General features: G+C 36.2%; 1 protein-coding gene across 1 annotated transcript in view; it reads right to left on the reverse strand.

Moving 5' to 3' along the window:
• Nucleotides 1-215: 215 nt before the first annotated feature.
• POLQ (DNA polymerase theta) overlaps nucleotides 216-13,265 on the reverse strand; it is a 121,905-nt gene continuing 108,855 nt past the window's right edge. The window contains exons 30-32 of the mRNA XM_078453056.2: nucleotides 4,863-5,016; nucleotides 1,980-2,095; nucleotides 216-1,222 (exon numbers count right to left, since the gene is read on the reverse strand). Coding sequence (XP_078309182.2) covers nucleotides 1,109-1,222; nucleotides 1,980-2,095; nucleotides 4,863-5,016 — 384 coding nt within the window. The 3' untranslated portion in view covers nucleotides 216-1,108. The remainder of the gene's footprint in view (nucleotides 1,223-1,979; nucleotides 2,096-4,862; nucleotides 5,017-13,265) is intronic.

Raw genomic sequence — 13,265 nt, forward strand, 5'->3', positions numbered from 1 at the left:
AGCTGGTGAAGCATCCGACTTTGGCTCAGGTCCTGATCTCACAGTTCGTGAGTTCAAGCCCTGCGTTGGGCTCTGTGCTGACACTCAGAGCCTGGAGCCTGCTTCAGATTCTGTGTTTCCCTCTCTCTCTGTCCCTCCCCCTGCTTGCCCTCTGTCTCTCAAAAATACATAAACGTTAAAAAATTTTTTTTGAATTAAAAATAAAACTACCGATATAAAGTTTCTTATAAATTCATTTTATTTCAACAGCAAAAAAGTCAGTTATACACCTCTGACTGATTAGAAAGTATAATGTCTTCAGCATGGGTATTCTCACCATGCCACAAACACAGAAAGAGGCTGTAAGAGATGGATACAGGGGTGTCTTCTTTCTCTGGCAGTATTATATTAAACTGTAGTATAAACATCTGATTTTACAGAACAGGATGCCTCTTGAAGAGGTGTAGCTTATTTTATAATACCTAAGTATTGCAAACACATTCATTGAATGAATTGAGGAAGGAAAAGGAAGAAGAAACACCAATTCATGAAAATCCATTCCTAGACCGCACGCATATCGAGTCTACCTCTTTATAGAGTTCAGAATTTATTAGCCAATGCTGCATAGAAATACAGCTCCACTAGTCGTAAGTTGATATTGGAGAAAAATCACCAGAATGCCTAAGCATGGGGGTATATAAGAAACCAAATCCCTATCTGCCAATGGTTCCTGCTGGTGTCTACATCACAAGTGTCTGCATCCTGGACAGAGCTGAAAATGCCCCAGAGACAGCGGCCATTGAGCCATCATGCTCAACCAGACAGATGAGGACCCAAAGTGCTAAGTGCATGTTTCAGTCATGTGTTCTGAACCTGATTAGAGCCACACAGAACTATAAAAGGCAACTTCATACATTCTCTTTGAGAATAAATATAATTGTTAAACTTGGTATTCTTGCCTCAAAAAAGTTTTTTTATGCTACAGAGAATAAACTCTGATACACATTTTGAAACTCTCACTAAAATTACTATCCCAAGTCCATCAAGATTTGAGAGTTGGTTTTCCTGAAATAGGTGAAAGGGTAAGTTGTACCTACACCAGGCTTCCCCAGAGGACTTAGCCATACAATTACACATCAAAGTCCTTCAGCTCTCCCCAGCTCGCACCTATTTTCACTTTCACTTTCAGTTTCACAGAAAGTTTTATGGCATTTTCCATTTCATTCTTGACAATCTGAGCTACCTACAAAAAAAAAAAAAAAAAAAAAAAAAAAAAAAAAAAAAAAAAGAGGTTAACAAACTCTTTTCCCAATCAAAGAATGTTTCCCAACCCACCCATTGAGGCGATAAGCCAGACTAGAGCTCTTCATCTCATGGTGCTTAAAACTCAAAATCCAAAAAGAGCCAGCCATTCCAAACTGGTCTGCATTGAAGAGCAGGGCTCTACCAGTTTCTGTGGGAATGCTAAGTTTTTAAACCCTCATGGCAGAGCTCCAAACTCTCATCTAACTTCTCCCAAAGAAAAACAGCCCTGCATCAAAAGTTTCTTTTAAAAGGAGTATGAAGGGCACCTGGTGGCTCAGTCAGTTGAGCATCTGACTCTTGATTTCAGCTCAGGTCATGATCCCAGGGTCATGGGATGGATCCCTGAGTCGAGCTCTGTGTTAAGCATGGAGCTTGCTTAAGATTCATTCTCTCTCTCCCTCCCTCTCTCTCTCTCTCTCTTCACCCCTGCTCCTCTCCCCCTCTCACACACATACTCTCTCTCAAATTAAATAAATAAAAATAAAAATAAAAATAAAAATAAAAATAAAAATAAATAGGAGTATGAAACCGAGCACTCTTAGCTCTTTCTCAGCCCTGTAGGACTCAACATTTATATAGCTATATCTATAGTCCCGTCCTGGGACTAAGGAAGGATTCCAGAAATCTCATGCATCTTAACCTGATCTACAGCATCTTAGCATTCTGTGAAATGGACACAAACACTGCAAAAATACCTGAACAACATCCTCTTCTGCCACTTCATATAAGAGCTCATCATGGAGTTGAAGGATGAAGAAGCCTCCTCTGATCGGACAGAACATCCCTTGCAGTTTTCTTTTTGGTAACAATCCTGTGCCACGAAAAAGGGATAAAACTGATCAGTGTGTCACTGTACCATAAAAGAATCATTTTTTACGGATTTTGAGAAACTCTGGGAATTTTTAATCAAGAGATTAAAACACATGAGATTTAGAACTATTAGGAAAATATCTACTTGCTGACTGCTGACCTATCAGGTAAACTCAAATCTCCATCAACTTCCTCCCATAAAGGAGGAATCTAACAGTCAGTAAATGGAGTTTGAAGAACTCTGCTCCAAATGCCATCTAATTTATTTCTTATAAAACAACCTACATCTTCACTTTCCATGGCACCCTGGTAATAGCACCAGAGTAGTATGGGCCCTGATCCATGCTCCAGGAAAGTGAACTGGTATTGTCATTAGGTAGTGTATTATAAGAAGAACATTTGCTGCCACATTTTTATGGCCAGAAGTGTCACTGTGGTAGAACTGGTGCTTTCCCAACTGGACCAAACACTGTAGACAAGTAATTCTAAACCTAGGGTTCAGATGAGGACTTCAGAGACTGTATGAATCCCTTGAAGTTATATGTAAGTCTATACCTGTACATTTTTCTGTGGAGATGATCTTTCAGTAGACTCTCAAAAGAACCTGTAACTCCACTATATCAGACTCAGTTACTATTTCCTAACAAGCTGAGCCTGGTGGTACAAATAATGTCCCAGTGTTCACTAAGATAAGGTCCCACAATAATACCTTTAGAGTAACTGCCTTTAATCATTTGCCCATAGCTCACAGCAGTCCTTCCTTTCTGCCACCCCAATTTCCTACTGATCCTTCTAGGCAGCACAAACACTATCTTCCTCATATCTTGTGCTTCTCTCAGAGAGGATTCTTTAGCTGTCACTGTCTGCAGCCCAAGTTTTCTCACAGGTGGCTCTTAGAGGGTAAGAGAACAAAGGTAGATGAGGCTGTGGCAAGATGCTTCCATATCAGGGCTGCAAGGCTGTGCATCTAACTGAAATCTGCTCTGCCCCACCGGGCCCACTTATCTCACATCACTGGTTGTCAGGATGCTTTTCTGCTTTCCAGTCACCATACCTTCCTTCTCTTGATTTCTCCTAGTTATTTGGCTTCTGACTCTGAATGCTACGATCTCCCTGTTCCTGGTGTGGTCTGCTTCCTCAGGTTCAGCTCCCTTTGATCCCACTAACCTACCACTACTTTTAACCCAGCATGGCATCAGGATGTATCCTCAGGGACATACCCACATTGCTTTCCACCCACTCTAAAGGCTGTTGTTCTTGTCTATATCCTCATTCAGATACTGCATCACTCTGCTGTGAAGAGTTACAGAAATATTTCAGTCAGGAATCATATCTTCCCTTCTTTTCTTTAGATTTTAAATGTAAAGAGGTTGATAACTTTTACTCCCAAATCCTCTAAAGCACATAGTACAGTGTTATTCCCTAAATAAGTTTGATCATATATTCTTTCTTTAAAGACAGAGAGAATGTGTGTGTGGTGTGTGTGTGCAGTATGTGTGCACATTGACTCCCACACACAAAATGTTGAACGAGTAGCCTTAGATATATGGGGGAGAGAGAAGACAATAAAATTAACAATCCGCATTTGGTAGGCAAGTCTTTATATCTATGTATTTTTTGTATGTAGAAATGAACATCTTTATTATCTGTGTAACTGACTATATTATTCTCTATAACATATTTATATGTCTCTCCTAGAAACAGCAAATTCCATCCTCAACAGCTGATCTCACATTTTCTGCCCCATCTCCAATAGAACTGATTCTTCTCCTTTATGCCCAAAACCTTAACTTCTTCCCAGGAAAATTTAAAACTTGGCTGCAGTCATGGTTTGGTAATCTCAATCACACTGAAATGGTATTTAAAGCAAAAGTATGGACATGGGACAAACAGAGAAAGGAATCTACTTGTTAGAATAAGAAATAATCTATCCAAGCAACAAGGAGAGAACTTAGGAAAATAAGAACAAGAAGAGACAACAATACTGGCAAAGAAATGTTGTGATAAGGAAGTCAGCTCAGAATATATTCCCAGACTTGAGAGAGAACATGGAAGGTGATGAATTGGAAAATCAACATATTCTTAAGGTGTTATCTAAGGACAAGAGGATCCCTAAGACACCTTCAAAGTATCTGCAAAGCCAAAACTATTTTCATAATAACACTCAGGTTATTTTCCTTTTCCAGCCTCCTTCTCTCATAAGTACAACAAAGGGACCAGTTATCCTGGATTTACCACTAAAAGTCCCATATCCTAGGAAACCCATCCGTCTCCCACAAACTGGGACATTATCACCCAAGACTATAGAGGGTTTTCCAGAGGTTACAGGGCAGGTGAGATTGCAACAAATCCAAATGTCTGAATCCAATGCAGAAATCCAAATGTCTTCTCTTAAGCCAGACATTAAAGAGACTTGCAGAAACATAAATATCACCAATTTTCTTTTGTTCTAAAACAAAAGAACAGTAGTTGTTTCTATGAAAATATATTACTTATGCTAACATGTAGTGAGTTTATTATTTGTTATTATTTTTAAACATTAATATATGTTTTTGAATTCCCTGTTAAAATTTCTAATATGGTAAATATTACTATATATAACCTACATAAAGTTCTTTGGGACCCTTAGTAATTCTAAGAGTGTAAAAACATCATGAGATAAAAATGTATGAAAAATGCTGAGAATTAATATATAAAAATACTTCCCTTTGTCTTTTCTGATACCGTTAATCTTAATGTTACAGCAGGGTCCTTGTTTGTGAACAAACCTGTTCTGTCTCTTTGGAGCATACCCTCCCGATGACCATGAGATTTGAAGGTTGAGTGCAAGGTCTCTAATTGCTTCTGAATGTTAACTGTGGCTATTTTGACGATATCAGCTGCTGAACCTTGGACTGTTGTGTTGATGGCCTGACGCTCAGCCTATGAAAAACAGTAACAATAACAGGCGCTCCATTAGATATATCAACATTGTTTCATACCTGCTTTCAGTGTTCACAGATCAGTGCTCACCTCTGTAACCAGACTGGAAATCTAGACCAAGATGTGACCCAAGACATCAACTATTAAACTGCATCTTGAGAATAGCAACTAGAATGACCCAGGGCTCTAGATTCTGGGCTATCGTCCCCATGAGAACAGACTAAACAGAAGAAGGTCAGATGGCTTCAGTTTAGAAATCTTCAACACTCAGGATCAAAAACTGCATTACACTTAAAATGTATTTAGCAACTCAAAATTATTTTATAAACATATATCATCAATGTTCTAGCTGTTCATTCTAAAAGACCTATTCCTTGAAAAGTAACTCCTCTTAATCTTAAACAGATATAAGTAGAATACATTCTTTGTGATGTGAGTTAGAATGTTCCAAGCACATTCCCCATATCAGTGGTTTGTTGGTCCTATGTAGGGTTTGGCCCCAGCAGGTCAGGAGCCCTCTGGTATGAATCAGAGCTTTTTAATGAGCTGCTGGAGCTAATCATTAGCTGCTAGTAAAAATGCAGACCCTAGATTCCTAGATATTAAGTTAGAACTTACCCAAAACTCTTGCTACCACAGCTGCTAAAAGTGATGATCCTAAGGCAGCAGGGATGGACATCTGGTTTAATATCCAAAGTAGAACCTATCCATGAATACCATGCCTACTGTCCCAAAAGGTCTCAGAAAGTGGGAAGGGTCTACACACTGGACAGATCTATGTAACTTGAGATGTATTCTCTAGTTCCCTGTTACCTGGACTACAACCAACTCCTAGTATAGTTAATACCTATTAAAGAGATAGACTTTTTTTTTAATGTTTATTCATTTTTGAGAGACAGCATGAGTAGGGGAGGGCCAGAGAGAGGGGGCAACAGAGGATCTGAAGCAGGTTCTGAGCTGACAGCAGCAAGACCAATTCAGGGCTTGAACTCATGAGCCACGAGATCATGACCTGAGCCGAAATCAGATGCTCAACCAATTGAGCCACCCAGGTGTCCATAAACATTTTTTTAAATTATTTTTTCATCAGATGCTGACAAATCCACTCTAAACCCATTCAGTTGTCATTGTTTTAAGAATGATTAAATTTCAGAGTTCTACTGACTCCTCTCCTCTGTGTAGTGGACTGTGTTATTGTTGCTATTACTTGCTGCCCCACCCAATGCCATATAATTTCAAGTGTTGTTCACTCTAAACTGTTGACCTTGATTTATTTTGCTGAATGAAATGTGACTAAAATTGACATAAGCCCCATCTAAGAAGTTTTAAGAGCTACCCAACATTGTCACACACACACACAAAAAAGGCTTATCCCAGAGACTTTTCCTTCATTCTGAATTCCAGAATGAAGAAAATATGGAGTAAAGTCACAGTCAACCAAGAGCTTAAGTCTAGCGTGAATTAAAAATAAAGCTTCTTATTATAAGCCATTGAAATTTTTGGGTGGTTTTTACTGTGACATAAGCAAGCATAAAAATAAAACTAAGATATATAATTCACTCTCATGATATTATACTTCCCTGATTCTCTTCTAAAATAAAAAAAAAAAACTTGGCAGTCTTTGGCTTTGTGTCTTACAACCTCATTCCCCTCATGACCAAGGTTTTTTCATGTACATAAAAAATATAGGTTTCTGGTAATAGGAGATTAGTCCATTAGGACAAACCCTCCCACTAATAACAACCAGAAAAGCTGCATGGAGAACACCTATTTGAATCAGATGATTAAAAAGGAAATGAAAAATTATAGAACCTAAAGAGCTAAGAGAGAAAGAAAACCCTGGCGTTGGAGGCCACCATTTCTCTCAGGGGCATCAACAGGTTCCAGAAGAGGCAGCTGAAAGAATCTTTGAGCAGAGCTTAATGGTTTTGAGGGGTCTGGGGAACAAACAAGGGTCATGTAGTAGGAGGGCTAGTAAACCATCAACTTGCCACTCCAAAACTAACACCCTAAGAAAAAGATAAATTAGAAATAGTCTGGTCTTAACATCCTTGCTTCAAATCATTTCTATTCCTGAAATTAGATCAAAGTAACCCTATATTGTTGGTCATTCTAATCTCCTGCCAAAAGCAAATATGAATCTTCTGAATAAAGGTAACATTATCATACAAGCTTCAAATTATACCCACAGTCATTCATAAACAACATTTGACACTCAATAAAAAGCCACCAGGACAAAAAGGAGTTGAGACAATATAACTATTTTTGTAGAAAACTAAGAAAAACAAAGGGCAATAGGAACAGACTACAAGGATATAAGTTCAAGGCTTTAATTATACTATAAACTATTATCAAATTTATTAGACTATAAAGCAAAGTAAAATATATTCAACAAAATAAAAGATGAAATTGAATATTTCAGCAAAAAGTCAAAACCATAAAATAAGAGCAGAATGGAAACTCTATAACTGAAAAATAAAAATAACAGAACTTACTACAGCTTTGAAGTATTATCTTGAAATCTGGGATTGTGATACTTCCAGCTTGGTTCTTCTTTTGCAAGATTGCTTTAGCTATGTGGGGTCTTTTGTGGTTCCACACAAATTTTAGGATTGTTTAGATCTGTGAAAAATGCTATTAATATTTTGACAGGGATTGCATTGATCTGTAGATTGCTTTGAGTCGTATGGACATTTTAACAATATCTGTTCTTACAATCCATGAGCATGAAATATCTTTCCATTTGTTTGTGTCATCTTCAATTTCTTTCATCAACATTTTATAATTTTCAGAGTAAAGGTCTTTCATCTCCTTGGTTTAGTTTATTTTTAGGTATTTTATTATTTTTAGTGTAGTTGTAAATGGGATTATTTCCTTAATTTCTCTTTGTATTACTTCATTGTTAGTGTATTGAAATGCAACAGATTGCTGTAAATTAGTTTTGTATCTTGTGACTTCACTGAATTCATTTAACAGTTCCAGTACTTTTTTGGTGGAGTCTTTATAGTTTTCTATATACAGTATCATGTGATCTGCAAATAAGTTTTACTTCTTCCTTACCAATTTGGATGACTTTTATTTCTTTTTCTTGTCTGATTGCTGTGGCTAAGACTTCTAGTACTATGTTGAATAAACGCGGTGAGAGTGGGCATCCTTGTTTTGTTCCTAATCTTAGAGGAAAAGTTCTCAGTTTTTCACCATTGAGTATGATGCTAGCTGTGGGTTTTTTCCACACATGGTTTTTATTATGCTGAGGTAAGTTCCCTCTAAATCCACTTTGTTGACAGTTTTTATTATGAATTGATGTTGCATTTTGTCAAAAAGACAAGAACAAGCATTGCTGAGAATGTGGAGAAAAAGGAATCCTCATGCACTGTTGGTGGGAATGCAAAATAGTGCAGCCACTGTGGAAAAGAGTATGGAGATTCCTCAAAACAACTAAAAATTGAACTACCATATAATCCAGTAATTCCACTACTGGGTATTTACCAAACGAAAACAAAAACACTAATTCAAAAAGATGTATGGACCCTTATGTTTATTGCAGGATTATTTACAATAGCCGACATATGGAAGCAATCCAAGTGCCCATCCATAGTTGAATGGATAAAGAAGATGTGGTAATGTATACAATAGAATATCACTTAGCCATAAAAAAGAAGAATGAAATCTTGCCATTTACAACAACATAGATGGACCTAGAGGGTATAATACAAGGTGAAGTAAGTGAATCAGAGAAAGACAAATACTGTATGATTTTACCCATATGTGGAATTTAAGAAACAAAACAAAGAAAAATCAGAACAAACTGGTGGTTGCCGGGGGCAGAGGGGAGGGTGTGAGGATGAAATACATAAAGGGGATTAAGAGTACACTTAGGTTGATGAGCACTGAGAAATGCATAGAATTGTTGAATCATTATATCATACACCTGAGACTAATATAATACTATATATTAATTATACTCCAACTAAAAAAAAAAATCAATCTGAGCCAGGAAAAAAAAAAACAGAACTTAAAGCACTTAAATAGTACCTTTCCTGTAGTTGGGTGTGTGTGTATGGAAGGGTAGGGGGAGGGGGATGGTATTGATGTGGAGGGAGGATAAAGAAGCCTTATGGAGTTGTGGAAAAGTTCTATATCACTTTGAATAGAAAAGCTTAATAGTTGGGTTCAATAGCAAATTGAAGAGGAAAATCAGTAAATTGAAAGATAAGTTTGAAGAAAAAATCCAGAATTAAGCATGATGAAATATAAACATGGAAAGAGCCAAACAGAGGAAATGAAACATGAGGAATTTTTAAAAAAGATTTAAAATTTTTATAATAGGAGTCCCAGAAAAAGAGGAGAGAATGTAATGAAGCAATAATTAAAGAAGAACTGACTAAAAATCTTCTAAAATCAACAAAAGATATCAAGCCACAGATTGAAAAAGTCCTAACACTCTTAATGGATCAATCAAACACACATATCCACAGAGAAACACGTAAATTAAAAACACACATGCAATTTAGGTATATCACAGAAAATCTACTGTAAACCAGACAGAAAGAAAAATATTGTATGGAAATCAGCCTGGAGAAGAAAGGCAGATTACATCAAAGACAGTTAGACCAGGGCTGAGCAAACTACAGCCTGCAGGCCAAATGTGGCCTAGCTTCTATTTCTGTAAATAAAGTTTTATTGGAACACAACCACACAGTCACCCATTTATGTATTGTCTATGACTGTATTTGCACTATAAGAGCAGAAGTGAGCAGGTATGACAGAACCTCTATGCCCTGCACGCAAATATATAAGGGAGCTTACTTTATCTGACAAAGGCACTAATAAACCTAAAGGAAAGTTCTACATAGCAGTGAATGTTTAAAATTCCCCTCTGAGATCAGAAAAGAGGTAAAGATGCTCACTATCACTACTTGTATTCAACACTGTCCTGGCTTATAAGTCAAACAAAAGTAATAAAAGGAACAAAGTTTAGAAAAGTAGTTATAAAAACTACTTTGCAGATAATAATTGGGAAGATAGAGTTTCTAAAAGTATCTACAGATAAATTATTAGAATTAGTAATTACAATATTTGCAAGGCTTCTAGACAAAAGAACAACAATAAAAACAACTATTTCTATGTACCAGCAACAAAGGCTTAGAAAATGTAAAAAAGGAAGGAAAAGAGCAAAAATAGATACAACTTGCAACAGCATCAAAAATTTTCAAATACCTAGACAAATCTAATTCCCCAAAATTATACATCGAGAGAATTTAAAAACTACAGACCTAAATAAATGGACAGATATATCATGTTCATGGGCTGGAAAACTGAAGTGTATAAATATATCCATCAAGCTCATCTTGATCTATGAACTTGAGGCAATCTCAAAAAAGTCCCAACAGGATTTTGTGTTTATATAGAAATTTACAAGCTGCTTGTGCAAGTTATATGGAAATGCAGAGAACCAAGAAAAGGCAAAGCTGCATCACTAAGATGGTGTGGCACTGTCTAAAGGATGAACAAATACAACAGACAAAAATAATGTGTCCAAAAACAGACACATCCATATATAGAAATTTCATTTGTGGCAAAGGTGGCACTGAAGAACAGTAGGGGGAAAGCTCCGTTTTTCCAATAAATAGTTAGGGACAACTGTATATCCTTGAGGTGAGGGGAGATGGAAGACCTTGACCCTCAGTCTCTCATAATACATCAAAACCAATTTCTGGTTGATTGTAGATATAAATGTATATGGCAAAACCAAAAATTCTTAGCGAAAATTATCTTGACATTGGGGTAGTGAAAGCTTTCTTAAACAGATCAAGGAAAGCACTATAATAATATAAAAGACTGATAAGTCCACGTAACCAAAGAGCTCATATCTGGAATATATAAAGGACTCTCATAAATCAGTTAAAAGAGAGACAACTCAAAACAAATAAACAAACAAAGACAAAAGATTTAAACAGACCCTCCACAAAAGAAGACATCCAAATAGCCATAAACAAAAAAGGAGCTAAACATCATTAGTCATCAGAAAAAGGCAAATTGAAAGCACAATGAGGTACCATTACACAGTTACCAGAATAGCTAAAATTAAAAAGACCAATGATATCAACCAAGGCAAGAACGTAGATAAACAGAGCTGGTGGCAACGTTAATGGGGATAACTGCTCTGTAAAACTGTTAGGCAGTATATACTAAAGTAAAGACGTGCTTAATCTATGACTCACCAATTCCACTCTAAAAGTAATGAAATTAGGTACATATGTTCACCAAAAGACATATGTGAGAATGTTCATAGCAGCTTTATTAATGATAAGCAAAACCTGGAAAGAGTCCAAATGTCTGCCAATGGAGAAATGAAATGTTAGAATGGATAAATTGTTGGTATGTTTCTACTATGTCAGCTAAATAAAGACATGAACTATAGCTGCACATGAAACTCATGAATCTCACAGACCTATATTTGAATGAAAAAAGTCAGATCCAAGAGTACATATGGTACGATTGCATTTAAATAAAAATCAAGTTCATACAAAACTAACCTATAGTTTTATGTGTGTGCTGGGGTGGGAGGTGGATAGTACTGATTTGGAGGGAACATAAAGAAGCCTTCTAGGGTGTTGGAAAAGGTCCATATCATGACAGGATGGTGGTTATATGTGTATAAACATGTAAAACTTTACATGTTAAGATTTGTACCCTTTACTACACATGTTATTTCTCAATTAAAATTTAAAGGCTAATCCAAATTATTACCCTCTCCTCATCTAAAGTTACAAGTAAGAATGAAAAGGCAAGATACAGTGTGGAAGAGACTATTTTCCCAACATGTAATCAATATGTCTTTCCTACATATAAGAAAAAGACAGACAACTCAACAATAAAAAAAAAAAAATGAAAAAGAAGACTTGAAAAACCACTTTTCCAAGAAAGAATTAAGTAATGGCTAATAAATATTTGTTAAGTTACTTACCTCATTAATATTCAAGGAAATGCAAAGTAAAACTACAAGATACTACCTTAAACCCAACAGAATAGCTAAAATTATATCACCTTAATAGCAAATGTTGGTAAGAACACAGAGCAGTGAGAACTTGCACACACTTCTGAAAGGAGGACAGATTGCTGCAACCACCATCAAAAACAATTTGGCTTTATCTACTAAAGTTGAAGATAAGCAGCAATTCTAAGACTAGTTCTTTACCAAACATAAATTGAAACATATGTGCACCAAGAACATTGGACAAGAATTTTCAAATCAGCAATATCCATAATAACTCCAAACTGGAAACCTAAATTCCCATCAATGGAAAAATGGATAAACTGTGGTATAATCATAAACATACTATCATAAAGTAAAACAGCTACCTTTATGTAAGACGACATGAATGACTCGTCTATGCAGTTTTGAGTGAAAGAAGCTATAGGCAGAAGAATACATACATATGATGTACATAGAGATCAAAAATATATAAAACTATAGGGCTAGATTATAATAGTGATTATTTCTAGGAAGCAGTGGGTAGTGAGTAGGAGTCATCAAGGGACCTTCTAAGGTGCTAACAATATTCTATTTGACTTGAGTGGTAGTTACACAGGTGTAGTTCTGTGATAATTTACTAAAATTTACATTTGTTTCCTGTACTTTCTCTATGTATATTTTTCAATACAATAAAATTTTAAACAAAAAGTGAAGCCAAACCAAAGCAAACCAAAAATTAAATCTGGTTATATCTATTCGTAATTCTGAGGGATGGAATTTTCTTTTTTCTCAGCAACAACATAATGAATCAGTTAGAACTTTAACTCCTAAGGATTTGGCATGTAAAGTCTTACCCTCACATCTTTAGGTACAAAAATATTAGTTTTCAAAAACTTGTATGGTTTATTTACATCAATAAATATATCCTCCATTTTTAATCATGTAAATCCCAAGAAATATAACTCCTCTTAGATCAAGTCTAAAATTTTCAGCCTGCCATTAAAGCCTTCCACTAGCTGGCTCCATCTGACCAGTAGAAAATTATCTACTCCTAAGGGACAACTCATTTAGAGAGATGGTAAAACCCTGATAAATATTTGATGTCTGTGTATATGGTAGGCTACAGAGTGAAGAAGTAACAAAAAGCCATCTATTCTTCCACGGTCCTTAAGAACATTAGTGCTCTGAAGGTTTCTAGCTCCAGACAGAAGTCTAGCACTGTGGGGGGGCTGGGTATTTTCATTACATACAATGTATAGTGGGCACTGAC

Source organism: Panthera onca, chromosome C2, assembly GCF_046562875.1.
Source record: "Panthera onca isolate mPanOnc1 chromosome C2, mPanOnc1 haplotype 2, whole genome shotgun sequence".
Classification (NCBI taxonomy): domain Eukaryota; kingdom Metazoa; phylum Chordata; class Mammalia; order Carnivora; family Felidae; genus Panthera; species Panthera onca.